This window comes from Leptodactylus fuscus, chromosome 1 (genome assembly GCF_031893055.1).
Source record: "Leptodactylus fuscus isolate aLepFus1 chromosome 1, aLepFus1.hap2, whole genome shotgun sequence".
Lineage (NCBI taxonomy): Eukaryota > Metazoa > Chordata > Amphibia > Anura > Leptodactylidae > Leptodactylus > Leptodactylus fuscus.
In genome coordinates this window covers 65828754-65852884 of record NC_134265.1, presented here as the reverse complement: position 1 = coordinate 65852884, position 24131 = coordinate 65828754, and the positions used below count along the sequence as shown (strand labels likewise).

The window sequence follows — 24131 nt, the reverse complement described above, 5'->3', positions numbered from 1 at the left end:
TTGTGTTCCAATTGTATTATAGGAAGGGACTGTCACCTAGTTGTCCTCTACCACCTGGGGTCATTGAGGCAAGTAGGTAGGGATTGGGGATGGGTCTAGCATTAGGACTCACTCTCTGTCATTCCCCTTCCCCCCCAGGTTCCTGTAGCAGTTACTTGGGAATTGCTTAACTCATATTCCCTAACAATATAGGAGTTCTTTGTTTACGTCTCTAGATATTAGACCTAGACCTTTCTACTTCACCAGGACTGGACAACATGTATTTATAGTCTGCAGATACATTCTTTATAAAGTAACCAGACCTGCTGTATATATGTTGATTGAACAGCTTGAATAAAATATTGTGCAGGGTATGTGATACAAGGTAACGGGTTAAATTCTACTGTGACTTGTTGACATGCTGCTTTTATTTTTGGTGTCTAAGTAAAGATAAGCTTTTATTTAGAGCGTTAATAATACATGAAAGCTGTCCTTTTCACAATACGTGAGGACATTATGAAGATGGGCGCAGGAAGCAGTTTCCTAAGTCTAGGACAGGAGATCTGAAAAGTTGCTTTTAGATAGACAGAATCCTGTTTTTATACTGTATACAGTTTAACATTCCTATGTCCCATGGGTGATCTTGAGTGAATGCTTACTTTGCGTGTATACAGCGATACTGGTCAGTCAGTGTATAGAATGGAGACTCTGGTGCAGATGTGAATGTAGCCTTACCTGTTCAACTGTTTGAAGAGATGCCAAGGTAAATGGCGCACGGTGACCAGCTTTGAAAACAAAAATAAACACACAGTTTTGCTCTGCTGGCCATTGTGTGTAAGGCTGGGTTCACACCGGGGCTTCGGTTCCATTCAGGGATTCCATCCCCAAATACGCTTGAAAAATGCTTAGACTTTTCTCTCTGCATTTTTTGGGTGGAAATCCAGCAGACCCCATTATAGTCTATGGGGTCTATGGGTAACTGCTTTGTTTTTCAGGACTCGAAGAACGGAAACCCGAGTGGAAGTGTGAACCTAAAGAAACACAAAATGTTTTATTTCTTTAAAGGGAGTCTCTAAGCAGAACTCAGCCCAACCCCTAACATATTTAGGATAGGGTCACCAGAATCAAACTGTGTTTTCCCTTGCCTCCATTGCTGAAATATCACTTTCTTTGTCTGCTGAGCTATCCGGAGCAACAAGGGTTTTAACTAGAGATGAGCGGACAGTAAAATGTTCAAGATTCGATATTCGTTTCGAGTAGCTCCTCAATATTCGACTATTCAAATCGAATATCGAATCCTATTATACTCTATGGGGGGAAAATGCTCGTTTCAGGGGTAGGCAACATTCGATCAAATTATACTTAGCAAAGTCCACGAGTGAGGGTCGGGCTGGATCCTCCGAGAAGTCTTCTCCGTGCAGCGTCCCCGCGGCATCTTCCGGCTCTGAATTCACTCTGCCAGGCATCGGGCATGGGCAGAGCCGACTGCGCATGCCCGCACTACAAGTGGGCATGTGCAGTCGGCTCTGCCCAGGTCCAATGCGGGGAAGCTGCATGGAGAAGACTTCTAAAGGTAGTAGAAGAACCAGCATTGATTGGCCGACTGTATAGCATTCGGCCAATCAATGCTGGTTCTGCATCGAACTTGTCCATTCGAATAGCGAGTGGTACTCAATCGAGTACGAGTATTTCGAATACCGTAGTATTCGATCGAATACCTACTCGATCGAATACTACTCGCTCATCTCTAGTTTTAACATTGCCCCAAACAGCTCATTTGCATATTGACAAAAAAAAAAGTGATATCTTGTCAACAGAAGCAGCCATTCACAATCGAGAAATACAGTTTGGTTCAGGTGACTCCCACGTATTTGCAGGGCTGACATGATGAGATCTGGTGACAGATTCGTTTTATGTCAGTAATTTTGACATATCTTGAACTGGCTGAATGGGTAAGGAAGGACATATCTGCTATATTGTATATGCTCAGCTCCTTCTATTTTTCCTGTCACAGGTTAGACTACATGTTCAATAGGCCAGGTTCCCTTTAAAGAATATGAAGGCAAATGAAAATGTGTTGTGTATAGCAGTCAACACTTGACATAAAAATGCGCTTTGATCAGTTTCACAATAGCAGTTCTAACAAGACTTATTGCATCAACCAGAATGGAAAGTGGTTATATACAGAAGGCAGAACTTCTCAAGCTATGTGGTACGAGACAGTTCGACAGATATGATCATATTCTGCATACAGTGGCGTAGCTATAGGGGATTCAGAGGTAGCAATCACTACCGGGCCCTGAAGCCTCAGGGGGGCCCAAAGGTCTCTCCACAACATAAGAAGACACCAGTATTATATATAGCACTTCTTAAGTGGACCTCATTACATATGTTGCACTGGGGCCCAGGAGCTTCATGTTATACCTCTGTCTATACCTGTCTGGGGGGTTAGCAAGAGAATTAACCCCTTTTGTCCTCAGAGTAATTTTTTAATATAAAATGAAAGAGAGATAAATGTTTAATCCTGCAATGACTACTGACATTGCTCAGGTATCACCATGTTCTGAATATTTACCTTTAATAAAATCTCATAAAAATAAATTATAGTAGTTTCCAGATTTTTATCAGAGAAGACTAATCTTAACCCAACCTACAGGCGACACATAGCCCGGCAAATCATTTGTGAAATTGCCCTGCAGTTGTGTGAGACACGGGGGATTGGTACTATCCAAAGTGTTATAATAGTCAAATGTACTTGGTTACTCTTATAAAATTGATCTGTATAGTTGAAATGCAGAAAAGCTGTAAGGCTGGAGATGTCACATTCATTATGAAGATGCATTATTAAGAGCCTCATGTCTGACATTCTTGTACTGTAGATTGACGAACAATCTAATCTGAAATGAACATGCCACTTCTTCGCTATATAGATTTATATGCTTTAATTTGCTGAGATGTTTCAGTTCCTGGATTTTGCCATTTTGGTAAGGGTGCACTTTTACAGTTAAGATTGGGATAGTTGTCAGAATTCATCTGATTTATTATTATAGTAATGACCCTGATGGGAGAAAGATGTCACAGTTTAATATGGTCCATGGCCGCACTATCGCCATGTGTTGTATCACCAACTTCAGTAGTTTAGATTAGATTATCTAGAAAACTTGTGACTCTAAAGATAGGTTTTAAAGTGGGTTTGGCATTTCCTACAGCATAACACACTGTACTAGATCCTTGTCAAACCCATCTGTATTCTGACTTGTACATATTAAGGTGCTTATATACAGTACACAAAGACTCTTAGGCCTCGTTCACATCTGCGTCGGTAATCCATGTGCACATGGCTATAGCTCTTTTTACTGTAAGCAGCCAAACCCATATAAGTAAATGGTCCTATATGCACATGAGCATGAATGACATCTCCTTTCTGATGTCAGATGTCAGGGGCATAACTAGTGCAAACCTTGACCGGGACCTCCTACCCCATCCCTACGGCGGCACTTATGGGTGCTGCAGCACTGTCCCATAAACTTGAAAAGGACACAGCTATTGTACCCACAACCAGCATTATCAATGTGGAGCGTAAGTAGCGCAATGCCCTGCAGGTAAACAATTATGGGAGCTGCACACTCTGACAAACAACTAACAATTGGATTGCCACAATTCTAGAACTGATGGCCCACCTTAATAATTAGCCATCACTTTTTAAAAGGTGTATAACCTTTAAGGGTTATTCCAGTGCCTCAGTATTGATGGCCTAAGAGATAAGTGGAGATCCAACACCCAGGACCCCTGCTGATCAGCTGTCGTGACCACTTCACTGTTTATTTAGCTCGCCGTCTGTTATATAATAACCATGCTCTAACATTTAGCACTAAGGTCACACCCAGCATTTCGCTGCTGTGGTTCTCTCCAGTAATCACAACAATCTGATAGACAGAAGTATATTGGTAATTGCAGAAATTCCAATCTCTTAATATACCACAATATACACGATGCCACTGATGCTAGAGCTAACCTCTTGAGACCTCCTTATAGTATTTTGCTGGTGCATATGAATATTCCAGTCATCTAGGAGTCACGATGCCTGAAATACTAATAATTGTGATGTTCCTGCCAAAGTCATCCCACACAGCAAATGTCAGATTAGACCTTGTGAAGCCTCTACATGAGCTGCCCAGTCAGGACTGCTCAGAGACGAGATATGTAAGACATTATGTAATAACTTAAAAGGATATAGAAAGTAGGAGACTATATGTAGGCAGTAATATAATGGTTATTTGCTAATAAGTCAGTAAGGACAACAGTAGCTGCCATATTTGTCTGACGATAAGACATGTCTGACTATAAGCAGCAGGTTATGACAAGAAAACATTGGAAAAATGATTTCATATTAATTTAACCTTCCCTGGTGGTCAAATGGTGTATAGGGGTCAATGTCACTGACTGGTCTGCAAGAATTATAAGGGTTAGAAGCTATGGATATAAGGGTTATAAGTTACACATACATAAAGCCCCATTAATGGGCAATATACCATGTGGCGGCACTAACATTGGATTATACTGTGTGAGGACACTAATGTGGCATTATACTTTATGGGGGTACCAAGGAGCATTATACTGTGTGTGAGGGGACTAATGTGACATTATATTGTCTACGGGGCACTAATGGAGCATTATTCTGTATGTGTATATTGTGTGTGGGGGTCTAGTGCCTCCCTCATAGTATATTTCCCCAATAGTGCCCACACAGTATAATGGTCCTGAGTGTCCACCACAAAGTATAATGGACCTCAGCGTCCCCCAGAAGACCCTGACAGTAATCTAGAGAAACTCTGACTGCTGGTCTTTAAACTCTCATACTTTACAATAACAGCAGCTACATGCCCTGCTACATGCCCAAGAGCAGACATGTTACTCCTATGTAGACAGCAGGGGCAATTGCTAATCCCTTATGCTGCAATTGTGATGTATTAGTGCTGAAAGGGCAGCAATAGGGAATTGAGGGCCCCACAATGACAGTAAGGAGATGATGCCGAGGATAGAGGACAGTGGTCAGTATGCCTCTGTGGGTAGGTGTCACCTCAGGCTTTGAATGCATCTAAGTATAGATACTAGCTAGTTTGTTAAATATTCTACCCAGTTTATTATAGGCTGCATACACTGGCTATCTGTATACTGCAGCGAGTATACTGTGCCATGTACCTCTCTTGCAGGGGTTTGGGGTTAAGGTGCCACTATTTCCCTTGGGTAAGGGGCCCACCATAGGATTCACCTTCTGCCCTGTAGGCCCATCCAAGCCTGCATGTGGCAAAGTTTAGTGCAGAAATTTCATCCACTGAAAATCAGTGGCAATCTATATGAAATTGTTTTGGCAGCAAGGACATAGATTTCTGCAAAGTGCATTTAGATGAATAGGACAGTCTCGTGTGAATTCACAAAAGTCGTACTAAGGTCTGCAATGTAATATTTGACATCTGTTTTACCAAGTGGACTATCAAAAGAAGGTTTTTAAAAACATTTTTTTTAATTACAATTTACTTTTGGTGACAAAAGTAATCAACCCTTTTGTTATCAACCCAAAGGCTTCTCTAACATCAAGTCTGTAAATTGTGTCATTAGTGATGGAAATGCGAAATAACTCTCGAAAGGAACTTTGGAAGAAATTTATGGCTTAATAACTGCAGCAACATCATTGATGTGAGCAAATGAGAAATGTATTACTAGACCATTAGGAATATTTAATTATTAGTCTGTCTTCTAAGCTGTTCCGTGATGGTTAGATAGAGCTCTGACATAACCTGAGAGCATTGTATAATGTTAAGATATAGCAGAAAAGCAAGAAAAACGGGAAGGGATACTCAAAATACAAACAGTATACAAACTTTATTAATATCTAGATAAATGCATACAATAAAACGGTAAAAGGTCAACATACCATCGGACTAAAGGGAAGAAAGCCCAAGGAACCGGAGGTAAATGCAATGATAGAGAGTATGTACGTGTCAATTAACATATGCAAATGCTGAGCTCATGAATTACATCCAATACCAAGAGGAACGTATCCAAATTGGCATAAATTAGGCCATATAAATCATAGCCATAGAATAAAAGTAACAGGGAATATAGTCAACAGCTCAATAAAACATCATATAAAGTTACAGTGAAGTTGAGGTGTAGAGTACATGTGGATAATACCATAGTGATAACTGCAGATATTAAAGAAAGCAGTGTTTATATGCAGTAGGACAGGTAGTACAAATACTAAGACAGAGCATTCAGCAAAGGGAACATACCCATCATAAATGAGTCCAAGTGGTAACCTCGACAGGACCGGCTCTCGGACTCGCCGAACGGATAACCAAACACAGATGTGAACCAGGCCTTAGTGTAGCCTAAAAGTCTACAAATTCAATAGTGGGTAGGTGAGAATCATATTACAGTGTAAAGGTAAGGCCCTACATGGAGTCCCGCAGCAAAGAAGCACTGCGGTTAAAAAATGTGGCGGCAATGCATCACCGTTTTTCCCGTAGCGCATTGGACAGAAAGTTTGCAGACGTTTTGTCTGCATACTTTCTGTTCCAATTATTTCTATGGGGAAACTTCCAGCATTTCCATAGGTATAATTGAAATGCTGCAATTTCCAAAACCGCGGCAGTTATGGAAGACACCGCATGTCCGTACTGTGGTTTTTACCAAAAAGTGGGCATGGGATTTGCTAGAATCTTATCCACTTTGCTCTGGCTGTAAAATGCCACGATTTTTTCCACGGCTTTTCTGACGCTTGCAAATCATGGCATTTATGCCATGTAGGGCCCCAGCCTAAATGATATTTACTGCATTGCTAACTAGGAAGTCTCTTGTACTCTACTGTGCAGACTTAAAATGGTCCTTTCATGTCCACTGGCACCCGCAGTATAATATACAAATAGAAAGCTGACAGTGCGCTGAATTCAGTCAGCTTTCCCAGTATGGGCCCTGGTGCTAGAGATATTGATGATATTAGTTTCGGCATCAATATTTCTCCAGTGTCAGAAGGGTGGGTCTTACAGCCTAGCATCATCACTGGGCGGTAAGGAACACCCCACACACACACACTACTGGCAGTACTCTTACATAGGATTGTACTGTACTCTCCAGCAATGACGCTAAGCATTAAATTAGTATTGTGTGCTTCATTTGAAACATACTGTTTATGCTTTTACTAGAGTTTTCCTGTTTGCTGATTCTGGATCATAGTGTTATGCACTTTATTTTAAAATGTTGATGTTTGCTGCCTCAAAACCTTTTTAAATTTCCTGCCACTAGATAACTGTATTCGTTCTTGCTAATTTGTTGTTCACTCCCTGTTTCTAGGTATAGTCTGTCTTTAGAAACCAGGAGGCAAAAGACAAAACACAGGAAATGGAGGAGACAGGCGAGTCTGTCTTGGCAGCCTCCGCTTAGTTATACACAGATCTACTGCTCTGTGCTCCCTGCCTGTACACTGCTCAGAGAGGGGTCTGCTGTTCTCATAGCCCCAGCAACTCCATAGAAGTGAATGTAGTGACTAGCTGTTTGGGTGTTGTGGTTGATGGTATCAATGCAAGCAATTTTCGTTATTGTGCGAGATCTCTTTTTCTGTGTCAGTGATCAATTGCAGCAATTTGTCTGCAACTTGTATGTGCAGTCCAGTGTACCTGGATCTCACATAGTTTGTTTGCTTGGGCTTTTCTAAGCTATTTGTTTTCTGCTATTTTACTTTTTGCAGAGCATAGTGTAGGCATACTGTATGTAACAGGAGAGAATGTATGTTTTTACTGTATAAGGGCGGGTTCACACCAGCGCCCGGTCTCCGCTTTGTGGATTTCCGTCTTCTGCCCAAGAAACTGGACAAGAGATGGAAACCCGGCAGTCAGTGTCCGCCTGTGAGCCTCTTCTGGTCTCCGCGGTGAAACTTTTTTTTTTTTTAAACTGGACACAAAGGCCTGCATGTCCGACTTTGTGTCCGGTTAAAAAAAACAGTTTCAGAAGACGCTCACGGGTGGACACTTTTCATACCCATTCAAGTGAATGGGTTTGAAAACTGACTGCCAGTTTCCATGTTCTGTCCAGTTTCTCAGGCAGAAGACGGAAACCTGCAAAGCGGAGACCGGGCGCAGGTATGAACACGCCCTAAGAAGTGTTTTCATTGTTTAGAGGGAGCTGCAAAGTCTTGTGTGAAGTGAAGGAAAGGACATGAGGACCAGTAAACTACTGGAAGACATCCATATACCCACTGTCTCAGAGAGAAATGCAAAATGCGTTGTAACCATAATGAGGCTATTAGCAACAGAAAACTGATGCAAAACCACTAATAATGGCTTAGAAAACCATAGAACAGTTTGCTCATAATGAGTCTATTAACACCAGAAAACCAAATACAAGACTCCTAATAAAGGCTGAGACAGCCAGAGAACAGTTTGCCCTGTAGAGCTATCAACTTTTTACGAAAATTCAGGTACCCTTTAACTTGAAGTAATAAAAGTAATTTTACCTTTGTGATGCAGAAAGAATTGCATTGGGTTTCTACAAAAATTTAGCAGTTTGTGCTGTCCCCTCCCCCTCCATATTATCAGGAACAGCCCTCTAGTGGTGTGGGGCGCTTGATGTAGAAAGCCAACAGTGAAAATGCTTTTTATTGAAATCAATGTGCAGGGGAACACATTTCTACTCTGAGTTCATTATCTTATATAATTTGGTGTTATCTGTAGACGTAATGCTTCAAGGTTGTATATAATCCAATTAAAAGGAGTGGAAGCAGATCCCGAGGTGCTTTACTTCAATAGAAAAAGTTACATTATATTAAAAAAACTACTTTGCTCCCTATAAATTGAATAATTTGTTATCCTAATACATTTTCCTCTAAGGCTAGGTTCTGTTATGTTACAAAATAACATCGTAGCAGTGAACATTTCTGCACATTACATCTATAGTTGGGCATAAGCATGAAATTTTAGGGGCCGGTCCAGGCAATTTTAGTAGGACCCGCCAGCAGACTATTAATGGTGGAGTAATGGTACACTATTTTCTCAATTGCCATACATTTACTACACAAGTTCTTCCATCCAAGACACTAATCTGCCTGATTTTTCAGACAATACAAAATCATACTCAGAAGTTTATATCATGAGCAGTGGATTTGCCACCATTCCCCCATAGGGTTTCATTTTTGCATCATTTTGCTTTTGTAACGATTTTGCCTGCACGTGGTCATTCGGCCAGATATGATAGCAATATATCAAGCAATGTTGTTGGACAACTAATCAGTTATCAGTATCCATCTGATCACAAGTTTCTTTATGTATAACTAATGTGAAGATATTGATGACAGAGTTAACAAATATTTTTTCCACAATTTCTAAAATCTTAAAGCGTAACCAAACTTTAAGACAACTTAGATTTTCTTACAGTATTCGTGTCATTAATACATTTTGCAATATACTTTATTGATAAATGTTGGCTCCTTTCTGTAAAATCCTGCATTTTTTCACTCTATCACTTGTTTCTGTATTGAGAGCTGTTCCTGCCTCTCAGCGAATGTTACTGTGTATGGTGTACAGGGCTGTGTAACATGCTGAGAAAATGATGGTAGGCAAGGGTCATTTCACGACACATCTTCTTGAACATTATAAAACATATGTAACTGGCTTTTGGTGTTGTATAAAAGAGTGGATTCTCTTCTTTCATATGACACTAAGGGTGCAGTGCTATCTAAATTATTTCCAGAAATATCACTGGTTGAGTACACAGTCAGGATTGGGATTTATATATCCTATATTGTACAGCTGCATATAAATATCCTAATCTAGATTGTATTTTAAACCAGTGATAACTTTGGAAATAATTTACTTAACACTGCAACTGTGTTGCAGAGAAGAGAATCTCCTCTTTTATATGACACCAAAAGCAAGTTTGTACATTTTAGAATGTCCAAGATATAACTGTTTGACGTGACTCTCCCCCTAATTTTCTCTACATGTTACACAGCCCATACTCCTTACACTGTAACATTAAGTGAGAGGCAGGGACAGCCTCAATACAGAAGCAAGGGGAAGAGTGAAAAAATGCTGAATTTCACAGAAAGGAGCCAAAATGTATTAATAAAGTATATTACACAATTTATTAATGAATCCAAAACAAAAATGGCAATTAAAATATCTAATTTTATTGGTATGCTTTAAAATATAAATCACCCGGGTAAAGAAATATATAGTATCTATTACAATGACTGCACTTGTATAAAAGTGCCAGTACCAGGTGTTTTTTCAACCAGCCCTCCTCTCAATATAATTCAGGTAAGACTGTGGTGCATGTTTAATTTCATGCCCACATAAGATTTCTCCGTAGGACAAGTGCTTTTGAATACTTACATCCAACGGTATAAGGATCAAGTTACTAATACAAAGGGGGCTGACATCTAGTCTAGTCTAGAGCAAAGAGCGGCTTGTTATCAATCTACTCAGCATTTATCAAGTTTGAGACTTTTTATTCGTTAGTAGAGATGAGTGAGTAGTATTTGATCGAGTAGGTATTCGATCGAATACTACGGTATTCAAAATACTCGTACTTGATTGAGTACCACTCGCTTTTCGAATGGAAGAGTTCGATGCAGAACCAGCATTGATTGGCCGAATGCTATACAGTCGGCCAATCAACGCTGGTTCTTCTCCTACCTTTAGAAGTCTTGTCCGTGCAGCTTCGCCGCGGAGTCTGCCGGCTCTGAATTCTCTCTGTCAGGCATCGGGCCTGGGCAGAGCTGACTGTGCATGCCCGCTTATAGTGTGGACATGCGCAGTCGGCTCTGCCCAGGCCCGATGCCTGGCAGAGTGAATTCAGAGCCAGAAGATGCCGCGGGGACACTGCAAGGAGAAGACTGCTCGGAGCATCCAGCCCGACCCTCACTCATGGACTTGGTAAGTATAATTTGATCGAACGTTGCCTACCCCTGAAATGAGCATTTTCCCCCCATAGACTATAATAGGGTTCGATATTCGATTTGAGTAGTCGAATATTGAGGGGCTACTTGAAACGAATATCGAATCTCGAACATTTTACTGTTCACTCATCTCTGTTCATTAGTTGATCCTTATACCCGGGAGATTTATATTTTACATCATACCAATAAAATGAGTTATTTTAATTGACAATTTTGTTTTCGATCCACCAGAAATTGTTAATTCTGCTGGAAGTACAATTTATTAATGATACAAATACTACCAGAAAATCAGAAGTTAACTGAAAGTTTGATTGTGCTTTAAGAATTATATATATATATAATTATATATATATATATATATATATATATATATATATATATATATATAAATGCATATATATATATATATATATATATATATATATATATATATGCATAAAATGCATATTAATGTATATATATATATATGTATATATATATATATATATATTCAGTATATATGGGAAACCTTTTTAGCCGGTGAATTTTATTTTACTACATCAATACCTTAAACTGAAGGCAACACTCTGGGAAGAATATTTTTTATTATGTAATATTGCCCAATATAAACATAATTTAGGTAGTATTTACCTACTTTAGTTATTGCTATCTCTATGAAAATTTATGGGATCCCTCTCGTCCATTGGGTCATGTGATCTCATAGTGAGCCCCAGAAATTACTTGCCCTTATCTTACTCCAGAAATTACAATCGCAGGCACCAAACTTCCTGGTCTCTTCCAAATTGCTGGAGGGTCTGAAACACCTCTTAGTTATTGCCAATAACTAGACTGCTTCTGTCATATCATTGTGATGTACAAGATAACAGTTCTATTTTCCTGACTGTAGATTCACAGCCTCATACCTTATTTAAGAGAATATAAAGAGGAAGATAATATTGATATGAGTCTGGAAGACTCTACACTCTGCAAGGTAGCCTGTAAAGGCAACATCTCTCTAAAGAGACATAGCACCCATTCTGACCCATGTCTGTGACCTTTTACCTAGCCAAACCAGTACGCTGCTTTGAACTGAGGAGGGACAATATCCCCACGAAACAGCTGTTGGGAAATGGAAGAGATGTTCTGGTTTGGCTTTATTCCTTTCTTAGAAAAACAGGCATTCATCCAAAATGAGATACCTTTCAAAAGATTGCACTAGAGCAAGTTTGCCAATTTTCATCAAGAAGAACACCAAAACCATCCTTTCCAAATGTAAAATTGTTGGATCCTCCTCATTTTGTATCATCAGATGGATATTGATTTTGTTACCTGTCTTGCTGAGGTACTATATGATCTGCACATATATGGTTAAAAAAACTTTCCTCAATATTGTAAGTAATCCCTTAATGTTTTGCCACTTGCCTAAAAAGCATGAAGTCGCTTAAAGCTCTGTAAGTCATCCGTATGAAAAGTGGCATCCAAAATAATACTTCATTTCATTGCTGGATGGTTTTGGATTAAATCCAGTATCTTTTACAAATATGTAATCCATAACCAGTCATGCAATATTCAACTGAGTCATTGCAACATTAGTGCCACTTCTGTCTGCTAAATAAATGATAAGTAGGACATCCAAAGTGTTTAGTCACTTTAATGAAATGAAATTGCTTATGAAAAGGCCAAAAAATAGACCAATTTTACAACAAACATTAGGGTGTATATATTAAAATCGGTATTATGTCTGTGTTATAGAGAACCTGGTATTAGATTTTAAATAGGCTCTGTTGTTTCAAGAAAAGTTGTTTCTGCATAAATGAATACTACAGGTGAATATAAGAAACATTATAATATATCTTATCAGAGAGAAATGCCTCTTTCTGTTCTTAGCGGGGTATTTCCATTTTCTACCCCTCTGATAAAGCGAGTTTCACTGTGAAAATTGCTGTTGTACCCATCTTGAGAAGCATTGCAAGTATGGAGATGGGAGAAGGAGGAGTGATTAGGAATAGAGGGAGATAAGACAAGAAAGACAGTGTTTAGTTTGCTCATGGGGCTTTCTATCACAGCCAAAGAGAGAGAGAAGGTTATGGAGCAGATTCCTCCTCTCCTCTATGAGCAGTGAATATAAGCCAATTTCTTTCCACCAGCTCAGAGAGGACTGCAAACCCCAGATATGGCATGCACTGGAGGAAACTGCTAAGAGCTTCCGGGTAGAAGTCTAATAATGGTCAGATATAGCGTTACTCCTTCATACATGGTTTTATGCTGCTAATAGCATTATAATGAAAGCAATTTTTGCATCTCTCTCTGAGGCTGTGGATGTATACACTTAGGAGTCATCTTCCCTCTCCCCTATCCATTAATGATACTGTTCTACCATTCTGCCAGGATTAACTATACGCCTCAAGCTGCTTCCTACCTTTTGGTCCAGTAGTCTGAGGAGAGTCGGAGCCTATTCTCTTTTGGGATGGGTTACTATTTTCAGATGCATCCTGTACACGTTTTTTTTTAGTGGCACTCCCATTTTTTCTGCACTGGGTGTAATGTTGGCACAGTTTAGAGGCCTTTAAAAAAAACAAAAACCCAAAACAAAACAAAAAAGCAAACAAATAGCTGAGAAAAGCCAAAGACCAAAATCTAGGAGATCCTGTATCACTAGACTGAGTGCAAATACATGTAAACTGTGAGATTTGCAGAATCTTCAGTCCTTTGCACACAGCTACAATTGTCAGACATGTGTGGAGTAGAGATGAGCAAACTCTATTCGAAACAACTGTTTCGAATAGTACGCTCCCATAGATATGAATAGCCGCTTCCATTCATTTCTATGGGAGCGTGCTATTCGAAACGGTCGTTTCAAATAGTGTTCGCTCATCTCTAGTGTGGAGGCTATGAGGATAGCCAACCCTTCCCCTCTCCACTCACTGTGATACTGTCTTGCTTCTATCATGGTACCAATAGACGTACTTCTCTCGTACTTCTCGTAACAAAGGCGTAAACTGCAGATTAAGGAGAAAGGTGAAACCTACTGGCAAGAGGTTTTCAGGCAGAAAGGAGCCACATTTTTAATTCAACTGTATTACATTTTAGTCTAGAATCACATGCTGCATGAAATGAGACTAAGTTGTCTGTAAAGTTAGTGACCATTTAAGGGTGTTTTTCTAGACTTAAGTATTGATGGCTTACATTGTCCTTAGGATAGGTCATGAATATCAGATTGGTGGCGATCCAAGTCCCTTGACCCCTGGTGATCAACAGATTGGATAGGTAACCACACTATACTACAGCTTGTATGATCATTCTGTATGATTTTCTGCAAGTTCTTGGAATAATACGCTGTACAGAAATCCAATAGAGGATCTGATGGAGGGAACAGAGGTTCATTTTGTTTGGGCTCCTTCACCCCTGGTCTGAGACTGGCTACCGTGTATGGCGTATATAACATGGTTGGCTGTACCCAGTCTCTGTTGTAGACAGAATAGTGAAATAGCCTAAGCGCCACCTCTCACCACACCTCATCTGCCAAATAAACTAACATTGGAAGGAAGGAGGGGGAGATAAGATGGATGCCCTCTGGGACACATAGAAGACTTGCATTTCATCCATTTGCCTTATGAAATTGGATACAGCAAGATCAAGAAAGTTAAGGGTATTATGGTAAGTGCTGCTGGAAATCTTTATTTTAATATGTTACCCTTTAAGTCTTGTTCTAGTTGACATAAAACATTTATTTGTATGCGTTACTGTTTGCAAGACCTGAGGTGAAGGAAATTTTATTTTAATGTAACAATCGTACAGAATGCAGATCCGTGCTTTCCTGTAAAACCCTGCCACTACTCCAGTAAGAGATTCCCTTATTGTGAAGCAACAGTGCCTCTTCGTCACATCCAATCCCTCTCTATTACTGCATGCTATTTAAAAGCAGAGGCAAGTGATATCTGTACAAGAAGCTGTCACTACCGGCTGGATGTGTACAGAACAGAAGGGGCTAGTCATGTATCTGGAGGTGCTGTACCAGGCTGAAGATGTGTTATCCACTCTTGCGGCATTATGTTAGACATCTGCAAGCTGAAAAATATAGGCACTTTGCCATTGCTGTCTGCTCAGGTACAGTTTATATTCTCGTTTTATCGTAACTTTCAATGCAATATTTTGCTGTTGGCAAGTTTTCATCATCTGCATTTATTTGTGCGTGTGTGTATATATATATATATATGTATATATATATATATATATATATATATATATATATATATATGTATATATTATGTATGTGTTTTTTCATTTCAGAATTAATACATATGTATGTTTAGAGAGTATATAAACATCCAGCCAGCCTTGTACCATTTATCTGCTGTGCTTAGATTTCTAGATTATGAAGTTAGTATGCTCGCATCTAAGATCAGAGAGGACTCTATCTATTCACTAATATGATATATATATATATATATATATATATATATATATATATACTGTATATATTTATATATATATATATATTTATTTACATATAACAGTGAGCAGCTCTTGCATTTTTATAATAGATTAGCAGCAATCTCATGTGTATTACCAGCCATTGGAAAGCCTTAGATATGTCGTACATGTTGCTAGATGATAAGGTTTCTGTGTGCGATATTAAACTTGGACACATGACATACTGATATCAATCTGGTTATGTTTTCAGTTTTTACCACATACTACAGATACTCGTATAAAATTGCAAATGCTACTTTTACCATTCACAGACATTTATTAAATATAGTATGGCATTCATACAGTTATTCCAAATTAAGTCTTCTACATAGCTAAATTTTCTTCATTCATATTTCTGTGATACTATATATACTTTTAGCATTGTAGCCATATCTTAAGATCATAATAATAATAATAATAATAATAATAATAATAATAATAACAAAATCATACCATTAAACCCAGCCTGTTTTCTGCCTTAGCCCATACAGTTTCAGAGTACACAGCTTTGAAGAGACATTGGGAGTATTAACCCATTATATACTGTATACAATGGTACGTGCAATGGGATGACAAATTTATTTAGCAGCAAGTGGATGCTTTGAATAAAGTCATGTACTTAAATTGGTAAACTCTTGTGGGAATCATCAATAATACATGGTGGTAAATGTGGGAAAAACAGGTTAATATTTAATTTAACCTTCTAATCTATTTAACAGGAAAACACGTTTTTGTTTTTTTTTAAACTTAGAAAAGTGATAACCTTTACTGAATGAAAAATGTACAATAAAACAATTAAATATGTTACGCTTGGTTCACATCTGCATTTGGGTTTCCTTTCGGGGGTTCTGCTAAAGCGGTTACCCCATAGACTATAATGGAATCCGCCGAAAAGGGTGAAAAATGCAGAGAGAAAAGTGCACTTTTCAAGTGGGTTCAGGGATGGAAACCCTGAACAGAGTTCAAGCACTAGTGTGAAGCTAGACTTAAATACTAGAGATGAGCGAACACTAAAATGTTCGAGGTTCGAAATTCGATTCGAACAGCCGCTCACTGTTCGAGTGTTCGAATGGGTTTCGAACCCCGTTATAGTCTATGGGGAACATAAACTCGTTAAGGGGGAAACCCAAATTCGTGTCTGGAGGGTCACCAAGTCCACTATGACACCCCAGGAAATGATACCAACACCCTGGAATGACACTGGGACAGCAGGGGAAGCATGTCTGGGGGCATAAAAGTCACTTTATTTCATGGAAATCCCTGTCAGTTTGCGATTTTCGCAAGCTAACTTTTCCCCATAGAAATGCATTGGCCAGTGCTGATTGGCCAGAGTACGGAACTCGACCAATCAGCGCTGGCTCTGCTGGAGGAGGCGGAGTCTAAGATCGCTCCACACCAGTCTCCATTCAGGTCCGACCTTAGACTCCGCCTCCTCCGGCAGAGCCAGCGCTGATTGGCCGAAGGCTGGCCAATGCATTCCTATGCGAATGCAGACTTAGCAGTGCTGAGTCAGTTTTGCTCAACTACACATCTGATGCACACTCGGCACTGCTACATCAGATGTAGCAATCTGATGTAGCAGAGCCGAGGGTGCACTAGAACCCCTGTGCAAACTCAGTTCACGCTAATAGAATGCATTGGCCAGCGCTGATTGGCCAATGCATTCTATTAGCCCGATGAAGTAGAGCTGAATGTGTGTGCTAAGCACACACATTCAGCACTGCTTCATCACGCCAATACAATGCATTAGCCAGTGCTGATTGGCCAGAGTACGGAATTCGGCCAATCAGCGCTGGCTCTGCTGGAGGAGGCGGAGTCTAAGATCGCTCCACACCAGTCTCCATTCAGGTCCGACCTTAGACTCCGCCTCCTCCAGCAGAGCCAGCGCTGATTGGCCGAATTCCGTACTCTGGCCAATCAGCACTGGCTAATGCATTGTATTGGCTTGATGAAGCAGTGCTGAATGTGTGTGCTTAGCACACACATTCAGCTCTACTTCATCGGGCTAATAGAATGCATTGGCCAGCGCTGATTGGCCAGAGTACGGAACTCGACCAATCAGCGCTGGCTCTGCTGGAGGAGGCGGAGTCTAAGATCGCTCCACACCAGTCTCCATTCAGGTCCGACCTTAGACTCCGCCTCCTCCAGCAGAGCCAGCGCTGATTGGCCGAATTCCGTACTCTGGCCAATCAGCACTGGCTAATGCATTGTATTGGCGTGATGAAGCAGTGCTGAATGTGTGTGCTTAGCACACACATTCAGCTCTACTTCATCGGGCTAATAGAATGCATTGGCCAATCAGCGCTGGCCAATGCATTCTATTGGCGTGAACTGAGTTTGCACAGGGGTTCTAGTGCACCCTCGGCTCTGCTACATCAGATTGCTACATCTGATGTAGCAGTGCCGAGTGTGCATCAGATGTGTAGTTGAGCAAAACTGACTCAGCACTGCTAAGTCTCTGCATTCGCATAGGAATGCATTGGCCAGCCTTCGGCCAATCAGCGCTGGCTCTGCCGGAGGAGGCGGAGTCTAAGGTCGGACCTGAATGGAGACTGGTGTGGAGCGATCTTAGACTCCGCCTCCTCCAGCAGAGCCAGCGCTGATTGGTCAAGTTCCGTACTCTGGCCAATCAGCGCTGGCCAATGCATTCTATTAGCCCGATGAAGTAGAGCTGAATGTGTGTGCTTAGCACACACATTCAGCTCTACTTCATCAGGCTAATAGAATACATTGGCCAATCAGCGCTGGCCAATGCATTCTATTAGCTTGATGAAGCAGAGTGTGCACAAGGGTTCAAGCGCACCCTCGGCTCTGATGTAGCAGAGCTGAGGGTGCACAAGGGTTCAAGTGCACCCTCGGCTCTCCTACATCAGAGCCGAGGGTGCGCTTGAACCCTTGTGCAGCCTCGGCTCTGCTACATCAGAACCGAGGGTGCGCTTGAACCCTTGTGCACACTCTGCTTCATCAAGCTAATAGAATGCATTGGCCAGCACTGATTGGCCAGAGTACGGAATTCGGCCAATCAGCGCTGGCCAATGCATCCCTATGGGAAAAAGTTTATCTCACAAAAATCACAATTACACACCCGATAGAGCCCCAAAAAGTTATTTTTAATAACATTCCCCCCTAAATAAAGGTTATCCCTAGCTATCCCTGCCTGTACAGCTATCCCTGTCTCATAGTCACAAAGTTCACATTCTCATATGACCCGGATTTGAAATCCACTATTCGTCTAAAATGGAGGTCACCTGATTTCGGCAGCCAATGACTTTTTCCAATTTTTTTCAATGCCCCCAGTGTCGTAGTTCCTGTCCCACCTCCCCTGCGCTGTTATTGGTGCAAAAAAGGCGCCAGGGAAGGTGGGAGGGGAATCGAATTTTGGCGCACTTTACCACGTGGTGTTCGATTCGATTCGAACATGGCGAACACCCTGATATCCGATCGAACATGTGTTCGATAGAACACTGTTCGCTCATCTCTATTAAATACATTACAATGCACACATAGGGAGGTTGTATATCTCTACACCTCACTCTGATAGTTATGATAGGTGAGATGAGGAATTCAGGATTTTCTTTGTGAACAGTTTCCAGGGTGTTTTCTACTTTTCTGTATTGGACCTGGGTTCATATAGATGGGCAGGCAGCAGTGGCGGAACTAACCATGGCGCTATAGGCCTGGCCCACTGCTGCTTTTATTTATTTATTTTTTATATAGGACATTACCTACTGGATTATTCCAGCAGGAAATGGCCAATATTTACTTACCTATCCAAAATTCTGGAAACATTAAAGAAGACAAGGGAGTGTTATACTGTGGGTGACAGTAAAGTTCCATATCTACAACCTTTAATTTCTTGAAGGGGGTTAGGTGAGTGTTTGTGTGTCATTTAGGATTCCCCCCATGGGGGTGTACTGTCAAAGGTTTTCTATAGGGCCCAGTCTTTCCTAGTTATGCCTCTGGCAGGTAGGTTGGAAGTGTGCTTAACAAAGGGGACGGTCCCCCAATACGTTGATGGACATTCATGAAATGTTTGAAGACAATGTGGGATGTTGTCTGTATATGTGAATAAAAATGGTGATAGCTGCTTTAGGAGTTTGTTTGCTGCAGTGATTTATTGACATGTGAAAGGCTGGTAGTATAACCAATGACCTCCCTTCCCATTGTAATATGCGGGTTTCATGTAGTATCAATTGATTCAGGTGACACTCTTGGGGGAAACCTGTTGCAGGTATTTTGGGGCAGGTTGGATTTTTTGTTGTGTTTGTGTACTAAATAAAGCCAAGTTCAACTTTATTCCTAGATTATCTCTGGAAGTATCATTGCCATCCTGCTCATGCGAGCACAGATTATAGATAGATAAGGCAGTACCCAGTAAGACTCCTGCGGGTACTGCCTCAATAATCCATATCAACAAAACAACACTAGTGGAGTGCTCATGGATAATAACTCACTAACATGGAGTTCATTCTACACCGAAGAAAAGGCTTAAGACTAAGGGTATGTTCACACATCGGATTCTGCCTCAAAATAAGCTTTAAATTCCACCAGAAACCAACCTCCATTGATATCAATCGGATGCAGGTGCTGATTTTTTACTCCAGATCATTTTTTCAGATAGCAGAAAAAAGAATAAGCATCATGCTCGATTCTGCATAATAATTCCCATTGAAATGATTGGGAGACGGGAAAATACTTCCTGGCAGGGGTAGAATTTGGTCAAGCTGAAAGATATAGCTTCAAATTCCCGAACATACCTATAGGTCCCACGTTGCAGAAAAGCCGCTTTTTTGTTATAGATTTTGCTGCCGGTTTTTGAGCCAAAGTCAGAAATGGATAGAGCTGGAGGTTACACATGAATACTCCATGCTAAAGTCTCTTTTTTATACTATATGGTATTTTTGAGAGATGTTATGTTCAGTATAATCTTATTCTACAATATATCAGGGAGATTCTAGTCATGATTCAGAATAAAATCTTCTGTGGACTTGTCACTGACAAATGTTAAATGTTGGTAAGGTTTGTGATGTAGTACATGCCAAATGCAAAGTGACGGCAGAAGTCCTGTTCATTTACCAATATATAACAAAGCACCACATTTTCTTCTTTCTGTAACACACTGAAACATCGGATGACAATGCAATGCCCAGCAGGTCAGTGGTGCTCTTTTCTCCACCCCTGTCTAACGGGGTCCTTTGGGGCGGTCTGCAGTAGTTGCTACGTTTGAGTCAGTGTATCACAACAGTTCAAGTTGGTAAAGTGGAAGAAGGAGTAACATTTGTCCTTTATTCTTCTTGCTGCTTGTAGTATGGTTAGGATGTATTCTGGAGCTACCTAATGGTCTAGTGCTTTTGGCCAGTTTTGTATCCTGGGTGCTTAGTCCTTATCGAATATTTTAGAGCTATATATGGTTGTATGGATTATATGCTACTATTTATCATGATAACATGATACAGATTTTAAAGGTAACAGGACAATGTGGACATCCTCTTCCAAAGAATTGGCAAGGAAACGGCGCTCACCCGGAAATGAAATGGGCCATACTTATGCCCCCTGTGGAAGGAACATTTGCACTTGAGAAAGGGCCGCTATTGGCCCAAAGCATGTTGTGCCCTTCAATAAAGAAGTTTCCTATCATTTCCGGGTGAGAACTATTTCTTTGCCAATTCTTTGGAAGAGGCTGGTCCACATTGTCCTGTTATCCTGATGTTCTCCAGATGTACTTCAGTGGCTGCCCAGACCTCTCACCTTAATATTGAGTGATATATGCACTCACAACCCTACCAGGTGAGAAGCTATTTGTCCTTCCTTCTTTTGTTGCTTCAAGTGGTAATACACGAGGATCTGCTCAGCGCTGTTTTCTCTGTTTGTACAGATTTTAAGGGGGCACTCCTGGAAAAATAAATATTAACTATGCCATGGTCAATGCCTGGTTTGAAGAGATGGTGAAAGACAGGGATTCCTTCTTAGCTGTTCTCTAAATCTCATGTCCTGCACTTCAACCCCTTAATATGACACATTATGGCAGATTTACTATTACTGTCTTAAATGTAGACAGCTAGATATACAAAAATTTCACATGGATGCCAAATTATCACAAAGACATAGGTTGGTTGATTAATTTACACATTTTACATTTTTTTATGTATTTTTTTTATACAACTTTGGCTTAGTTTATACTACTTTTTGTGCTAAAACAATGTACCTTAAAACATGCCTTTTGCCATAATGCAACAGCCTTTTACTATAAAGCCACAACTACTGTATAGTGGGTTGCAGAAAGTATCTAAAACATGTAATAAATGGGGTGCACAGAGTGATTTAGCAGTTATGTTTCATACATCTGCCCCAGTATATCAGTTTTACCTGACATGTGGCTTATCAGCATTCAGGGTGTAGCTATAGTGGGTGCAGAGGTAGCTGTTACTAGTAAACCCTGGAACCCGGGGGAAGGGGGGGGGCAAAGGTCCCCCTGCCACATAATGTATACCACTATTCTAAGTGGCATAAGGCAAATAGGGGCCTCTATACAGATTTTGTATTACGCCTCTGGCAGCATGTTAGAGTCTGCTATTATGTCAATCTACAAATGAGATGCAGGCTGTCATAAAACAGTCAATAGTCTTCTAATGGAGAGCAGGTGCATGAATATTTGAGTTGTGCTGTGTTATCGAAATAGTGAATTAAATCCAAATCAATGTAATTGATTTCCTCACACTTTTTCACGTAAACGTGTTAGTATTCACCTTTACAAGATAACCATGCAATTTGCCATCCAACTACATGGCAAACTTTGCAGTGACATCCATACCTGTAAGATTGCGGCTATATTTGTGGGCTCCATACATCGTGCACTTATACAGAATTACATTCGATTTTGACAAGTCCTCTGCACTTTATGGTTGGGCAGAGCACTCTCTACAGGAACGAGCCACTCCTATCAATAACTCAGCTTCTACATCTTGTGAACAACATGATAGGCACACGTTGAGCAATCCCACAAATCAATGCTGTTCATCGGTCCCCTGATGCCTGAAGCAAGCATTTATTGGCCTGGTTACAAAACCATTCTAAGTGCAATGGTACATTTACACAGTGGAAGTCACAGTGTAGCGGCAATATATCTGGTGTTTTCCCTACCACCCCCAAACAGTTAGCCTTCTACTAGACATAAGTGAACCTTTCAAGATTAGGTTCAGGTTCACACTAAAAGTTCAGCTTGGGAGAGTAAATTACGTGACAAAGTCATGTACAGTATGACACCATGAGGGCTCCTACGGTTCTATCCAAACCTTTTCTAGCTCTTTAATATACACACGCACTTATTAATGTCAAAGTGACAGCAAGGGAAATGGTTATGGGTACATGGTGGGAACACACAGCCAGTTTATAAAGACTGTCTAAAATTATTCTTTTCTGTAGGCTGGAAACAAATTTGGTATTATTATAAGGAAAAAAACTTTAAATATTAAAAAATTCATATAAAAATCTCTTCATTATGGCAGTAAACTGAGCTTAGTATGAACATGATGGTTGGATAGTCAGACAATAGCAAGTATCCCATCTCTCAGTAATGGCAGATACATTTAGACAGAGGTGTGTGAAAATCCTCGTGCCTGGTTCATTTGGTCCATGCCTATTTCATGTTCACAAATGTAATATTTTTGAGACTTGTGATGGTGTCTTAGCTGATGTGTGTCTAGTTGGTGCTCCTGTATAAGGCTGAGGTCCAACGTTGCAGAAAAGCTGCTTTTTTGTTGCAGATTTTGCTGCAGTTCAAGTATGGATACAAGTATGGCTTCAATAGGATTGGGAAATATATAGGAAGCTTCTTTTACTTATCTTTCCTGATAAATTCAGTCTAGACTTTGGCTCAAAGAAATACTGCAAAACCTGCAATAAAAAAATTAATCTTTTCTACAATGTGGGGCCTCAGCCCATATACTATACGCACAACAAGAGTGTGTTTGATGTAGGTAAAATATGTGTTCTAGGTCTAGGACACACACTACAGATTGAATTTTATTTTGACTCTGAGTCACAATCGCTGTGTGTGCCTGCCTGGGTGCTGGGTGTGAGGTCACCCAGGTCTCTCTCTTCTCTCTCTCTCTCTCTCTCTCTCTCTCTCTCTCTCTCTCTCTCTCCTTCAGTCCACCAAAGTATACTACACATCCTCTGAATCCACACCTTCTCCCTCTGTCTGATGATCATTGACCTCTGATTTATAATCCCTCTGACTAGCTGTCCCTTGTTATACAGGCTGCTTGCAAGGCATATATATTGCAAGGCATGTGCAAGCCTGCCTGATCCCTGATGTAACAGCATTCTGCATTGCTTTATTGACATTGTTGGTTACTATCCAGTATAGGATTCATAATCTATATTCCATATTATGTCTTTGGAGTATGGGAGGAAACACACGCAAAAATGGGGAGAACATGCACACTGTTTAGAGATATTATCGTTGATCCGTCTCAAAACTTAGAACTCCAGCACTGCAAGGCAACAATGATAACTACTGCTTTTTCCATGCTTTCACAAGGCAGCTTCTTTTTTAGCCAGTTATTCCAAATCTGTAAATCTTATTTTTTTTTTTATAATACAGTTTATTCCAAAAAGGGTCAATCTCTTCTACCATCTTCTATTGGGCTAATGATATATCTTTTTCTTTTTCTATGTTGTGGTTTTGTGTGCTTTGCCACTATTTCATTATTGTAAAAAGTTTGCTACTTCTTTATTTCCTACG

General features: G+C 40.4%; 1 protein-coding gene across 5 annotated transcripts in view; it reads left to right on the top strand.

The window, feature by feature from the left end:
- Positions 1-24131, top strand: part of MCTP1 (multiple C2 and transmembrane domain containing 1) — a 625729-nt gene that overhangs the window by 114620 nt on the left and 486978 nt on the right. The window contains exon 1 of one of the 5 annotated variants that reach the window (XM_075271877.1): positions 14393-14569. The exons of 3 other annotated variants lie outside the window; for them this stretch is intronic. In XM_075271877.1, the coding sequence (XP_075127978.1) occupies positions 14567-14569 (3 nt within the window). In that variant the 5' untranslated portion in view covers positions 14393-14566. Of the gene's footprint in view, positions 1-14392; positions 14570-14846; positions 15020-24131 lie in introns of those variants that run through there. One more of the 5 variants, XM_075271870.1, reaches the window with a different exon arrangement.